General features: G+C 49.4%; 1 protein-coding gene across 1 annotated transcript in view; it reads left to right on the forward strand.

Moving 5' to 3' along the window:
- BAZ1B (bromodomain adjacent to zinc finger domain 1B) overlaps positions 1 to 15,855 on the forward strand; it is a 291,291-nt gene that overhangs the window by 222,908 nt on the left and 52,528 nt on the right. Inside the window, exon 19 of the mRNA XM_078680650.1 lies at positions 8,875 to 9,023. Within this exon, the coding sequence (XP_078536776.1) occupies positions 8,875 to 9,023 (149 nt within the window). The remainder of the gene's footprint in view (positions 1 to 8,874; positions 9,024 to 15,855) is intronic.

The raw sequence follows: 15,855 nt of genomic DNA on the forward strand, positions 1-15,855 counted from the left end.
TTTGTAGTCCAAAGGTAATCCCTTCACAGGCTTTATTCTTCAACTCACCCCCCCACTCAAAGAAATAATCAATGTCGGCTTGCTAGATATGACACATGCTGTAAACCTGACATATGCTGTAGCAGCCTGATACAGAAGGAAGCCTTGCTTTGTCTGCCCCTTCCTTTGGCAGGATGATTTATGGATGGAGGATGTTGGATTAGAGATGGCAGGCAGTGGAAGCTGTTGGGATGAGGTTCTTGGAAGCTGCCACATGTTCTGGCCTTGAAGACAATATATTTATTTATTTTCAAAGTTTTATATAGCGCGAACAAGATCTTTGCAGATATCAAAGCGCTTTACAGAAAACAACGGCTAGGGGAAACAAGAGGGTGATTAAACAAACTCAGATCCTGGGTGCCATTCCCGAGAAGGAGCGTTTGTATGTTTTTGCCTTCCGGAATCTTCGAGGTTTCAGGAGGAGTTTTTTTGTGCTTCTATTGGATCTCGAGCCTCCTGATATAGTCAGCTTTCGAGTGAGGTAGTCGGGTGACTTGTGGTGTACGGGCAAGTGTCATACAGGCGATTTTCAGCTGTATTCTGGCTTCAAACGGCAGCCAGTTCAGGGATTTTAAGTCCGGGGATATATGCGAATGTTTCCTTGATCCAGTGATAAGTCTCGCTGCAGCGTTCAAGGAGGCTCTTAGGGGGCGGTTGTTGATAGGGGGAGTCCGCTGAGAACCACAATTCCGTAGTCTACGCGTGGGATGACTAGGGCTTGTACAGCAGTTTGGAAGTCCTTAGCTGGGAAGAAGGGTTTAAGTTTCCTCAAAGTGTTGATTTGGAAATTAGCTCCTTTAGTTGCTTTGCTAATGTGCTGCTGCATGTTGAGATTGGCGTCCAGTGTGATGCCTAAGGATTTCGCGGAGCCCACGATGGTGGGTTGGACATTGAGTGCAGTTAGGTGCTTGAGCCAAGTTTGGGTGATGGCGATTTTCGCAGGAGGTGCGATCAGAAGGAACTCAGTTTTCAGAGCATTTAGTTTGAGGTGATTGTCGGCCAACCATGATTGGGTGTTTCTGAGCGTGGAGTTCAGAAGTTTGATGTCTTCCGGGGATTGTAGTATGAGGTAGAGTTGAGTGTCATCGGCGTACATGTGAAAGTGTACATTAGATGCTTGAAGCCAGGTGGTGAATGGTTCCATGATTAGGTTGAACAATGTGGGGGATATGGAAGATCCTTGTGGAACGCCTAATGTTACAGGCACAGATGAGGATAACATGTTGTTGATCTTGAACTTCTGAGACCGGTTATGTAGGAAGGAAATGAACAATTTGAGGAAAGTTCTGGATAAACCCATTCTGGTGTTTAACAGCTCCAGTAGGTTCTCATGTTTGACAGTGTTAAATGCTGAGGAGAGATCAAGTAGGATAAGAAGGCAGGAATCGTTGTGATCAAGGATTTGGAGGGCGTCATCAATTATGTGCGTCATAGCCGTTTCCGTACTATGTCTTGCTCGGAATCCTGATTGATGAGGGTTGAGGAGGTCAAACTGATCAATGTGTTTTGTTAGTTGTAGCTGTACGCATTTTTCCAGCAGTTTGGCCAGGGTGGGGATATTGGTGATAGGGCGGTAATTGTTTAGGTCAGCAGGGTCAGCTGTAGGTTTCTTGAGTATAGGCGTGACTTGCCCCACCTTGAGGGAGTCCGGGATGAGCCCTTGTTGCAGGGAACTGTTAATGATTTTAGTCCAGAGTGGGAGGAGCAGGGGGGTGAAGTCTTTTACAGCATTGGCAGGTAAGGGGTCTGTGAGGTGATTAGAGGGTTTCAGGGTGCCGAGCAGTTTGTTAATTGCTTCTTCAGAGTTGGTGTCGAAGGACGACCATGCAGCGTTGTTTTTAGGTTGAGTGTTAGTTATGCTGATGGGGCTGGAGTATTGGCTTACATCATTGAGGAGATCACTTATATTATCAGTCTTTAGCTTAAAGAAAGCAGAAAAGTCTTCACAGGATGGTATAACGCTTGTTGTGCTGTTTGATTGTAGAGGTTGTTCCTTGGTTTGAGTTTTGACTAGTTCGAACAGTTTTCTTGGTCGTTTTTTTGCTTGGTCAAGCTGGAGGCTGAAGAAGTCAGATTTCGAGCGCTTGATTTTCCTAAAGTAGGCATTTCTCTTATTCTTGAGAGTTTTAAGGTGCAGTGCTGAGGGGTCTGACCTCCAGGTGCGCTCTGCCATTCGCATGGCACGCCTGTCTTCATTGAGTCTACCATCATACCATGGGTTCGAGTTCTTGGTGGAGACTCTCTTCCGTTGCAGGGGGCGGCTTCGTTGATTATTGAGGTCATAGAGTCGAGCTAGAGGTCGGTCAGAGATTGTACGTCAGAGGCGCCCGAAGGGGGAAGGAGGAGGCTGCAGGTGTGGGAAGGCAAGGATTTGGGGTTAAGTTTCTTCAGGTCCCTTTTCCAGATCTTGGATTTGGTGGGTTGAGCCGGGTTAAGTTTAACTTTTTCGTTGATGAAGAATGTGATAATGGGGTGGTCTGACCAGTCACAGGGTTGGATTGCTCCCAGTTGGGTAGAGTCCTCTTTGGCGATAAGGTCGAGGATAGAGCCTTTGTCATGTGTCGGGCTGTTGCAGATTTGGGTGAGGTCAAGCGCATTAAGGAAAGTTTTTTAGACTATTCACCACTGCGTCATTATGATCGTTCCAGTGAGATTGAAGTCACCCAGTTAAAATGAAATGGAAGAAGCATGTGCTGATGGCAGATATGGTTTCTTTGCCGAACAGCCTACCCCTTTCAGAGGATTGTTTTGTTTTGGGATATCCAGCACTTGTGATCATTCTTTCTTTATTTCTGACCTATGTTGTCAAACTGTATTTGAGGGACTTGGCAGAGAGGACCTGCTCTGTGGACCACTTGTAGCTTCCTTATGGGTCATTGGGCATTCTACAGATAATCTTATCTGAAAGAAACAGGTTAGTATTAGATTACTTACCTTAGAATATCCCCAGGCGGCAGACTGGATCCGGAAAACCTTGCGTAGCAGTACCCCTGCGCGTCGGTAGGTGTCTGCGGCTCCGCGTCCGTCATCGGTGTCGTTGGCGCCGGATGATGTCATAGGAGTACTGACGTCGCCCTCGCGTGCTGACGTGGGTTCTTCTTTTTTCTGCGCCAGAAAGCGCAGGTCCGGAGAAAGTGTTACCCTTTAGTCAATTTTTGACTAAACTTTTTGGATCTTTTTGATCTGTTTTTCGAGTCGAACGACTCCGAAGGTGCCGGTAGGGATGCCCGGGTTCAAACCCTGTGTCGACTGTAACCGACTAATGTCGGTTACCGACCTCCATCGCCGGTGTCTGCATTGCCTGGGGCCCGCCACGATGACAAGTCGTGCCCCGACTGCCGGGCCTTGACGTCGAAGGCTAGGCGGGAGCAGTCCCGCAAGTGCCTCGAGCTTCGGCAGTCGGCCCCGCGCCGGTCGAGGGACCGGTCGCAGGGCCAGAGTCATCATAGCTCCGGGAGTCAACACCATTCCTTAGGCTCCAAATCCTCAGGTAAGAGGCACAAGAAGTTGAAGAGACATCATCGCTCTTCTGACCGCACCCCCCCTCACGCGATGCGGCCGGGGATTTGGGCAACACCACCCACGCGGCTCCCGAGCCGCAGGCGCCGCGGCCTGCTCCATACCCGCCGGTCCCTGGACAGAACGCAACGCCGGAGGAGATCGAGGCCTTCCTCATGGCCATGAGGTCTCTCACTCCTCCGTCGGGTTCCACGGCGCCTTCAGGCCAAGCGGTCCCCAAGCGGCCCAGGTGCTTCAGCCCCTTCGGTCCCGACGCCGTAGGGGCCCGCTGGATCCCGGTTGTCGCCGGTCGACCTTACGACCTCGCCGGTGCCCGCCCGCAGGGTGTTGCCCCCGACGCTGTCCCCGGACAACGACGTCCCTTGTCCTACCCTCGATTCGGGTCCGGCGCCGATTGGAGCCGCATTCGCCGCCGCTAGGAGATTTTTACTTCTATGACCCGACCCCAACCTTTGACCCTGAGTATCAGGAGATGGGTGCCGAGGAGGATTGGGAGGGATCTGAGGACCCTCTGGCACGTGAGTGACAGCCTTATCATGACTGGGCAGGTGAGCTTGGGGATGCCAGTTGTCTGGACACTTCGCCAGACACTGGTTTTGTCTCCCCTCCTACTGTGGCTACGGAGGAGGGGGCTATCTATAGTGTGGTGTTGACGCGGGCGGCCAAGGCCTTATCCCTTGAAATCCCCGTCACGGCCGTGAGGACTAACTTCCTCACTGAGGTCCTTAAACCGCAGGCAAGCTCCTCTGAGCCTCTGCTGCCGTTTAATGAGGCCTTATCTGACGTTCTTCTGGGCACCTGGTCCAGGCCCGCTAAAGGCCCCCCTGTAGATAGGAATGTGGCCAGACGCCACCGCCCGTCTCCGGGCGACCATAGCTTCCTGTCCACCCACCCCACCCACGAACCTGGTCATACAGGCCTCTAAGTCCCAGACCACCTTCCCGACTTCTCCCCCTAATCGGGAATCCAAGAGGTACGAACAGTATGGCAAGAAGATGTTCTCCTCACTCTGTTTGGGGTTACGGTCCGTTAACACTGCGTGCCTCTTGGGCCGTTATACCCACTCTCTGTGGGGGACATGGTCGCGCCCGTGCTGCCAAAATGTCCGGAGGAGGCCCGGACTAAACTCGCCCAAGCCCTTGCGGAGGGTTGAGATGCGGCACGGTATTCCATCCAGTGTGGACTGGATACAACGGACTTGCTAGGTAGAGCGATGGCAACGACTGTGGCGATTCGTCTCCACGCCTGGCTGAGGTCCGTCAACTTTTCGGCTGATGTCCAAAACACCCTTATGGACATGCCGTTTGATGGCCATCGCCTCTTTGGCGACAAGGCAGACAGTGCGCTTGAGCGCTTTAATGACTCCAGGAATACGGCCAAGTCCTTGGGCCTGTCGGCCACGCGCCAGCAACCTGCTGCCTTTCACTCCTTTCGTGGCCAAGGAAGGGGCGCCCCCACACGTCCTGCCAGCCACGGGCCGCAGACTAACATTCAGCGTGGTGGCGTATGTGGTAACCGCCGTGGCTGTGCCCAGGGACAACGGCGCGGCCAGTCCACATCCATCCCCGCAGCATCCGCCTCAAAGCCTTCCTAGTCCGAGCTTTCAAGCCCACACGACGCCAGTGGGGGGCAGGGTTCGCCATCACCTCCTTCACTGGCGCAACATCACTTCGGACAGGTGGGTGCTGCAAATCGTCCGAAGGGGCTACTCCCTCCCCTTCGAGGTGACCCCTCCAACAATGCCACCGCAGTACCACGCATGTCGGGGGATCACTTGAATCTTCTGCGAGAGGACGTTACGGCCCTCTTGGCCAAGGGGGCCATCGAGCGCGTTCCTGGGACAGAAGTAGGGTGTGGTTGTTACTTCCACTACTTTCTGGTTCCCAAGAAGGGCAAAAGGGGCCTACGTCCTATCTTGGACCTGCGGAACATCAACAGCTTCCTCCGGAAGGAGAAGTTCAAGATGCTGACTTTGGCTCAGGTCTTAGCTGTCCTGGACCCGGGAGACTGGATGGTAGCGTTGGACATGCAGGACGCTTATTTTCACATCCCCGTCCTGCCGGCCCACTGGCGTTACCTGCGGTTCACGGTAGGCCACGAGCACTTTCAGTTTACCGTGCTCCACCTTCGGCCTTACCGGCGCCCCACGAGTGTTCAAGAAAGTGATGGCGGTGGTCGCAGCTCATCTGTGCAGGTTAGGGGTTTCAGTCTTCCCCTACCGCGACGATTGGTTGTTGAAGGCGGGTTCGCCTCAGTCAGCCACTCCAGACTACGGCCGACCTCCTGCACCTGCTGGGGTTCTCCATCAATGTGCCGAAGTCACACCTGTGTCCCTCTAAGAAGCTCCTCTTCATCGGAGCGGTTCTAGACTCTGCACAGTTTCTGGTTTATCCTCCTGAACAGCGGGTTCGGGATATTCAGGCTCTGATTCCGATCTTTCAGCCGTTATCCTGAGTCTCGGTCAGGTTGACGCTGTGGCTTCTGGGGCTGATTGCCTCCTGCATCCTTCTGGTGCATCACGCCAGGTGGTGGATGCGGGCTCTGCAGTGGGAAGAAATTTCAGTGGGCCCAGCATCAGGGCAACTTGTCTGACCATGTCTTGACCTCGGAGGGCACTGTAAGACAGTTGCAGTGGTGGCTCACGGACTGCGATTGGGTCAGCGGCGGACCCTTCTCCCTACCCCAACCGGAGCACGTAGTTGTGACGGACCCGTCCCTCCAGGGCTGGGGGGGCCACATGGGAGAGGCAGAGATCAGAGGCCTCTGGTCTCCAGCGGAGTCCTGGCTCCACATCAACCTTCTGGAGCTGCGGGCGATCCGGCTTGCACTGAAGGCGTTCCTCCCCTCTGTCCAGGGGAGTGTAGTGCAGGTGTTAACGGACAACACCACCGTCATGTGGTACTGCAACAAACAGGGCGGGGTGGGGTTGTGGACCCTATGCCAGGAGGCTCTGCACCTCTGGCAGTGGCTGGAACATCAGGGTGTGACCCTGGTGGGTTTACACCTGGCAGGTTCCCTGAACGCCAGGGTGGACTAACTCAGCCGTCGGTGCATGATGGATCACGAATGTCGTATGAACTCTGACGTAGCGCAAGGCCTCTTTCAGCAGTGGGGAGAGCCTTAGTTAGATCTATTCGCCACAGAAGAGAACGCGCAATGTCCTCAGTTCTGCGCGTTGGAATTTCCAAGGTGGCACTCGCTCGGAGACGCTTTTCGACGCGAGTGGAGCTGCGGTCTGTTGTCCGCCTTTCCGCCTATATTACTTCTGCCCGGAGTGCTGAAGATCAGGCGCGACCTGGCCCAAGTCATCCTTGTGGCTCCGGACTGGGCACGAAGATACTGGTATACCGAGCTACTCAGCATGTCTGTCGATCCCCCGATTCGTCTGCTTCTTCAGGAGGACCTTCTGTCGCAGCAGCAGGGGGACGGTCCTCCACCCAAACCTGTCCAGTCTCCACTTCCATGCGTGGAGATTGAGTGGCGGCAGTTGAGGCCATTTGACTGTGATTCTGGCAGCCAGGCGTCCCTCCACAAAATTGGTATACGCCTACAGGTGTAACAAATTTGTGGCATGGTGCACAGCAAAGGCTGTGGATCCCCTTTCAGCCCCTCTTTCAGAGGTTCTCCTCTTTCTTCTTTCTCTTGCCCAGCAGGGCTCTGCTCTGGTCACTATCAAGGGCTACCTCTCTGCTATTTCCGCCTTCTTAAGGCTCCCTGATCAGCCCTCTTTGTTCAAGTCCCCACTTGTAAATAGGTTTTTGAAGGGCATCACTCATGTTTCCTCCTGTTCCTTTCGTGATGCCTCAGTGGGACTTGAACCTTGTTCCGACTTATCTGATGTGTGCTCCTTTCGAGCCACTTCATAACTGTCCTCTTCGTCGCCTTACTCTCAAGACTGCATTCCTGGTTGCCATCACCTCCGCCAGGAGGGGGAGTGAGCTCCTGGCTCTTTCCTCTAAACCTCCTTTCCTTTCTGTCCATCCGGACAAAGTTGTGTTGCAGACGCGACCCTCTTTCCTGCCCAAGCTAGTCGCAGCCTTCCACATCACCTTGCCCACCTTCTTTCCGCCTCCGCATCCCTCGAAAGAGGAAGAGAGGCTCCACCGTTTGGACCCAAAACGTGCTCTCTCATTCTATTTGGATCTCACACGCCAGTTCCGGGTGGATGACCAACTCGATGTTGGTTACGTGGGTGCTAAGAAAGGTCGGGCGGTGCACAAGCGGACCATCTCTCGGTGGGTATGCTACTCTGGCTAAAAAGGAGCCTCCTGTTGGGCTGAGGGCCTATTCCACTCGTGCCACGGCGGCTACTACTGCCCTGGGTCGCGGAGTCCCCTTGCAGGACATCAGTCGGTTTGCTACGTGGGCACAGCACACGTTCCCAAGACACTACTGCCTGGACAGCCAAGTCCGGAGAGATGGCTTCTTCGGCCGTTCCGTTCTCCAGGACTTTCTGGTGTGATCATTGGTTCGCAGACCCACCACCGGTGTTAGTATTGCTGGTGTATCTATTCGAAGGTAAGGAATCCAATACTAGCCTGTTTCTTTCAGATCCACAAGTTACTTACCTTAGGTAATGATATATCTGTAAGAAACAGTAGTTGGTATTAGATTCCTTACCGCCCCACCCATCCTCCCAGTTCTGCGAACCGATATCTAGGGTTAAGGTCATCCCCTTTAAAGGCCCTAGTTTCATGGCACCAGTGTTATCATGGCTTTGCGTTTCTTGCCCGGAAAAGCTATGTATAAGAACTGAAGTCCGTGCGCGAGGGCGGCGTCTAAGTACTCCGTCATCCCGATGACAGACGCGGAGCCACAGATGACGTCTACCAATTCGCAGGGGTACTGCTAGGCAAAAATTTCCGGATCCAGTCTGACGCACGGGGATATTCTAAGGTAAGAAATCCAATACTAACTACTGTTTCTTACAGATATATCGTTACCGAAGGTAAGTAACTTGTGCTTTAGGTAGTGTCGGCATGGGATTTTCATGTCGCTTGTCCACTTTAGACTGCCATCTTGAATAGCTGCATTCTGAGCAGGTTTTAAAGTGTTGGTACCCGCATAAGTGTCCTAGTGCACTGAGCTGACTGTCAGTTGTTGCTTTTTTGGGGTGTCAACTCCACTTCTATAGTATGCTGTGTGCTATAACTGGTATGTTTATGAGAACAGGTTGTCATGTTGCTGGTTTCCATTGTTTTGGGTTCAAGGTACATATTTTTACCAAAATACAGCTCACTCATTGTATTCCTTCCTGTAATTCGGCTAATGAACAAGCAGGTTTTAACTTTTTCCTTCCAAAAACTTCATTTTCAGTGAGATCTAGGAAGGCAGCCAAGACCAAGCAGAGCACAGCCTTGCGTTCTGCCCGAAAGAGCAGGCCAATCAGGAAGAAGAGTTCAGCTGTTGCTAAAGGCACCAGGCAGCGTGCTGCACCTGTCAATGGCGCAGACGTCGATGAGCTGGTAAGAGCAAAATTACCTCCCTTGAGGAAACTGGTATTCACACAAGTTACACACCAAACAGGTGTGCCTTCTCCCGCAGTACTCTGACATTCGCCTCCTCTCTAAACAAAGCCTGCAGATCCCAGACGCCTGCTACAAGGGGCATAGGTATGCTTGGCATCTGTTTTGCCTGGCGACTTTCACACATTGTCTTCTTCATTATCAAGCAGCGTGCAGCTTATTAAAACGCTTTAAATAGCATCTGTGTTTTGGAAAGTAGTCTTGAGCTAGGGGTGTGGCAAGCTCGCTTGTGTTGACAATGTCAGCTATGTTGGAATCTGACAGTTGTTGGCCCAGTACTGCTCCCGCTCTCATTACTCCTTATCACACCCCCTCTAAAGGACATGGGTTGTAGTTCCAGTGCACAGTGCCACCATGCTTCTGGACTTTACTTTTAGAGGCTCTAATTGGCAGGGACTTGTACCTCCACAGCTGCCCACATCGTCATGCCCACAAAACTTAATTCCTCTAGCAAGGACCAACAGAATAGTGTAACTGTTAATTTAATTGTCTGGTAAAATATAATTCAGACTATTTTGTGTACCTCGTGGCAGAACTCTTTTTGAAGTACAGCCTGGAATAGAAAAAAAATGCCTCAAAGATGAAGGGGTTCTCGTGCAAGCCTAGCATTTGTGTACCAACCATACTCTGGACTGTTAAAACCCTTATGATGCTGGTCAGCATACACATTTATCTCTTGCGTAATTGTCTGTTCGTGGTATAATATTGCCAATTGCATAATAATGGTAATCCTTGACTAGTTTTGGCATTTTTGATCTAGTTTTGTCATACAGGCTGCCACCACTGACATATTTAGCATGCCTGGCATACTTATAGCCATCCTCGACAGAATGGTGATTCCTCCTCCATGACTAATGTACAGTGGGCATCCTGGATGTAATGGTGTCCAGCCTCTGCACAGGCATTATTGACCTCACATAGGCATCCTTGGTCTTATGGTGAGCACCCATGGCCTATGATCCTCCGCCACTGGTATGCTCAAGCGTCACTCACATTCTGTCTGATATGGCCCATGAACGCATACAGCATTGCATTCAAAACAGAATCTAACCATATGAGGCAATTTCACATGACGGTACACTATAAAAATTACATGCTCATTTAAAAAAAAAATTTAAGAAAAGGTTTTTTTCCTGGACAATTAAGTTTGTTTGCCCAAAATCAAGAGTTATATGGTAGAAACTGTGTATTCCCAAAAACTAATATGCTGACTAAGACAAAATACTGCAGTTCTGAAAAAATATTTAAAGTTGATGGTTGAATGATAATTCAAGCAGAGCTGGTAATACTTACTGCTGTGATTATGTCCTTTGTGCCACAGGACATATGATTTGGAGCATTACTTCATTACTCATGTGGAGGCATTTAATATTGATTAACGTTTTCATGGCATTTTTACTGGTAACCTCTCCTAAAATACTTTTGTAGTAACTATTGATAATACTGCTTAAACTGGTCATAGTATAATAAAACATGTCACTATTTTCGTGATAAAATATGCTAGAAGCTCGACTGGACTTCCCTTGACCAGAAGTAGACGTCTGCTCAAGATGATTGACTGACCAAGTCAGCAGGTGTCATTTTGCCTACCAAGAGGAACTTTTTCAGCTGGCAGTAGTCACAGGTCTTTGTGTAGTGCAGCATGCCTCTTTTAGCTTCTGAAAACACTGCTCAGCTTTTTGTATGCCTGACTTTACCATTCGAGTGTCCCTGAGATTCCTTCTGTCTTTGGAAGAACCTCTGTCTCCTGTACGTTTTCCCTTCGCTACCTTTGATCCTGTGAGTGCTGAAGAAAGTCAGATACAATAAAGCACAATTCTATTTTCCCCAAACTGTGCTTAGTCTCCTTTTCCAAACTCTCAACTCCGAACATATGCCTTTTACTTTCTCTTCCAGGGGATACTCATCAATATTCATAAGCACTGAATTATCCCCGCCCATATACAAAAATACATATATGTGTATGTTTAGAACCACAAGTACATAGTACTTCCAAAAACATACATATATACATGTCAACGACTAGACAACGGTAGACGTCGAGATTGCCGCCTCCTTCTCGAAGGTCGGCATCGCAGTTCGACGATGAGAAACCGTGGGTGGTGGCTCTATCTGGGTCGAGGCAGTGTTCGACGCCGAGGGAGAGGATTGTTGCCACTTCTAAAGACTCACCAGAAAAACTAAGGTCGACGTCGAGAGTAGGGTAATCTTCTCCTGAAGCCCACATTATACAGGGGTCTCCAGCTCCAAGATAAGTCTCCTACTAACTTATCGCCACAATGGCTGGAGAGTTTTCAGCACTGGAAAGTGCCACCTAGAGTTCCTTGAGCAGGATTCTCCAAATCTCTATCGCCACCCAGAGTCACCCAGAGTCTCTGGGGATCCTTTCCACGCAGGTCCCCAAGAAGGTCACGATCACCTGTGAGAAGGCATTAAAGGTCAAGAGGGCGTTCAAGATCTCGCCGCTCTCCTACTCTTAAGAGAAGACGTAGATCTCCAACAACTAAGTCAACAAGATATTCTATTAGAGATTACACTCCCACTCTGTCCACTACACCCCCATCTAGGGTGTCCCTGATAGACGATCTTGGAACTTTTAATGATGCCCTTTGTAGGAGTGCCAACAAGCTCAATATCACTATGTATGCTCCACCAGTTTCCACATCAATGATCTTTGAAACTTTGCAACCCAAGTCTACTGCAAAGCCTCTGTTTCCTTCGGTTCCAGGTCTGCTAGAACCTGCAATGCAGACCTTCCTTACCCCGGCCACAGTGGGTTCAGTTCCCACCAGGATTTCCAAGAAATATAAGGCCCAAGACCAGGACCCGTTTTTTCTTCGTGCAGTCCCACCTCCAGACTCAGTGATAGTGGCTGCAGCCAGGAAGGCACATTCAGCGAAATCTTCTACTGCCCCAACAGAGAAGGACAGCAAGAATATGGATTCTTTGGGCAAACGAATGTGCAATGCTTCGATTATGAAGGTGGCTAGTGCTTCCCTGCTGGGTCGGTCCGATGGATCTCTCTGGGATTCCTTGGCGAGATTTTCAAGCAAACTTCCGAAGGAAGATCAACACGACTTCCAAGAAATATTACAAGAAGGCGTACAGGTAGCTAACCAGGTGTTAAGTGCAGCTGCAGATGCATCTGACATGGCAGCCCTTGGATACTTGCATGTCATCTGCTCAAAGAGATCAGCATGGCTTTGTCTTGTGGCTAAAACCTGATGCACAAAGAAGGATCACAAACCTCCCATTCAACGGATCCTCGGTTCGGAGCACATGCGGATGATGAAATGTCCAAGATGAAGAACGATTTGGAGACACTGAAAGCTGTTGGCCTAGAAAAGAGTTAAGGCGTAGATTCCGTCATAATTATCTACGCGTCTCTCAACAGAGGGTTCAAACCCCCTCATTGGAACACACAATCTGGGTCAAGGTCAATCCAGGTAAAATTTCCAACAGACAACCTGGACAAGGGAGAGTATCTACAAAACAGTAACCATCAGCAAAACAATGAGGGATTGGTTCTACCATGCCAGTTGACCACTCCGGTGGGAGGAAGTATGTTACACCTAGAGAAGTGGGAGAAGTTAACAAAGGACAAGTGGGTTTTGAATATTGTGCCGCATGGCTATCTGCTCAGGTTCAAGTCCCCACCATCATCAGTTCCTCCACAGCAAAAGCCTCTTCAAAGACCCCACTTATTACAAGCAGAAGTAAAAGTGCTCCTACAACAGCATGCCATAGAAAGGATCCCTATTCCACAACTAAAACAAGGGATTTATTAGCGCTATTTTTTGGTTCAGAAAAGAGGTCCCACCAGAGAATACAAACCAATACTAGATTTAAGACTGCTGAACAAGTACATTCGCAAAGAGCAATTTCGAATGTTGGTTTTACATCAAATATTCCCTCAACTTCATCAGGGAGAATGGATGTGTGCAATAGACCTACAGGACTCCTACTTTTATATTCCAGTGTCCATAAAACATTGCAAATTTCTATGATTCCAAGTGTCTGCCCAACATTTTCAGTTCAAAGTTCTTCTGTTCGGGCTCAAATCTGCCCCCGAACGTTTTCAAAGTGCATGGCAGTGGTGGCAGCTTTTCTTCACAAGCAAAGGATATTCATATACCCCTATCTGGACGACTGGCTTCTGAAGAGCTCGTCACCTGTTCTGCTTCAGTCATCTCTCGTACTGTCTACAGTTGCTAAACATGTTGGGCCTTCACGTAAACGACAAGAAATCAATCTTCAATCCATTTCAGAAGACCCACTATCTGGGTGCCTTACTGGATACCGCAGAAGCAAGCGTGTGTACTTCGGAGGAGAGGTTGTCCTCAATTTAGGAGAAATGCTGCAACCTTCTTCTCGCACAGTATTCCACAGGCAGGTGCCGTCACTGCTGGGATCGGTGGCATCATGTATCTTCATCATATCAAATGCTAGGCTGAACATGTGTTCGTTGCAGCAATCCCTGGCAGACCAATAGATGCAAGTGTCAGGGCGCTGGGAGGATCAGCTGCTTCACTCTGTCGGCCAAAGATCAAATGCTGGATGAAGAGATCCAATCTCATGAAAGGAGTTCCCTTTCACCTGGACCCACCTGCACAAACAATAGTCACGGATCCTTCACTCCAGGGATGGGGTGCTCACATCGGTGTTCAAGACCTGTGATTTGAGACGGAACAAACTTACCATATCAGTCTCTTGGAGTTGAGATCATTGCACCTAGCTCTCAAATCATTATACCAGTCACTTCAATCTCAGTACCTTCTGATTCAAACCGACAACACGACCACAATGCATTATTTATTTTATTTATTTATTCAAAGTTGTATATAGCGCGAACAAGATCCTTACAGATATCGGAGCGCTTCACAATGACAGGGTAGGGGGCAGTAGGAATGAACAGAGGTAATGGGAGCAATGTAGTAGTCACTAACATGAAAGGAAAATAATAACATACATAAAACATATCAATATACAGTACGGTAAACAAGTAATATAAGACGGCACAAGTCATTGGTCCCAATACAGAGGTGTTCAGGTACACCTTGGGTGTGTGGAAGGCTTATACCAGTGTTTTAGTATAGAGAGAGCACTGAGTGGGGGCATCGGGAGGGTGAATCAGTGACCCAGCGTGTATCATATATTGCTTATCATACATTACTTAAACAAACAGGGAGGTACCCGATCAAGGCCTCTTTCTCTAGAGTCACAAAGCATCTGGAAGTGGCTTCTTGCAAGAGACTTGAACATTCTGGCAATGCATCATCCGGGGACTCAACGTCCAAGCAGATGCCCTTTGCAGAGAATACGTCAAAGCGCACGACTGGTCTCAACGACTAAGTCATTCAAAGCATCTTCGAGAATGGGGAACGCCAGACAACGACCTGTTTGCAGACACGGTAAACGCAAAATGCTCTGACTTCGCCTCCAGGTTTCCCCAACCGGGATCTCTGGGCAATGCCCTTTTGATAAATAGATATCCGACATTACTGTACGCCTTTCCACCAATTCAGTTTATTCCCACAGTGATCAACAAGTTTTAGACAACCAATTCCAGGATGATTTTGATAGCTCCAGAATGGCCGCGTCAGTGGTGGTATCAGGATCTTCTTCAGCTGTTAGAAGTCCCACACAGGAGGCCATGCCGGCCAGATGTACTATCCAAGAACAAAGGGAAGGTATTCCTCCCCAATCTATCCTCTCTGCGATTAACGGCATAGCACCTGAAGTCCTTCAATACGGACATCTAGACTTACCTCCAGAATGTATGAACATTCTTAGAGACTGAGGCCTTCCACAAGTCAATCCTATGCTTTTAAGTGGAAGAGGTTTCCATTATGGTGCACGAGCAATGGACCTGATCCCGTCTGGGGTCAGGTACAGGTGCTTTTATCATATTTACTGTATATAGCCAAATCTGGTTTTAAATTTTCGTCTAAGGTGCATCTTGCAGCTATTACTGCGTATAGAAAATCACCTAATCAATTTTCCTTCAAAATCCCAGTGGTCAAAGATTTTCTCCAGGGATTAAAAGAGGTTTACCCTCTAGTTAGAGCTTCTTCCCCCACCTTGGGAGCTCAACATTGTATTAACAAAACTGATGTGTGCCCCTTTCGAGCGTATTCAGAGTTTCTTTACAACATTTGACATGGAAAGCTGCTTTTTTACGCTTAGCGCTACTACGCGCACGTCGCCCCGGGTTACTCAGTGGCGGCCATCCTGCCTCATCGATAAAGTACAGTGCCCTCGACGATTCCCCCCTTCATGCTTGACAGTACACCCCAAACCAGATTTCATAATTTCTCAGGCGGCGCAGTGTAGATCAAAGGACCCTTCCACTCCTATTTCGGTGCCACTGGACAAATAGGGTTGCCGTTTGGATAATGTTGACAAGAGATTTTTCACCATGTCTGCCATCACAGTGCGTTCAGCCAACGCCCTGGCGGTTCTGGACCGTTACAACTGCCAAATGTGGCCAGATATCCATTCCATCATTGACTTGATTCCGGAGGACAGAAGTCCGGAGGCCAAGAAGATCTTGAAGGAGAGTGAGCGCGCCTCCACTGAGATAGATGGAAGCCTGTGGTGGCGATGTCCATGGCTCAGTCAACCAGCCGGCGCAGTGGTTTTCAAGTGCCATAGAGATCTTGAGTTTACTTCTTTCAGACCTGAGGTTCATTCTAAGATGGTGGATATGGTTTATAATGGGGCACGTTATTTGACAAGTAGATTGACCTTTTGCCATTATTGTTGCAGCCAA

Source organism: Lissotriton helveticus, chromosome 3_1 (assembly GCF_964261635.1).
Source record: "Lissotriton helveticus chromosome 3_1, aLisHel1.1, whole genome shotgun sequence".
Classification (NCBI taxonomy): Eukaryota; Metazoa; Chordata; class Amphibia; order Caudata; family Salamandridae; genus Lissotriton; species Lissotriton helveticus.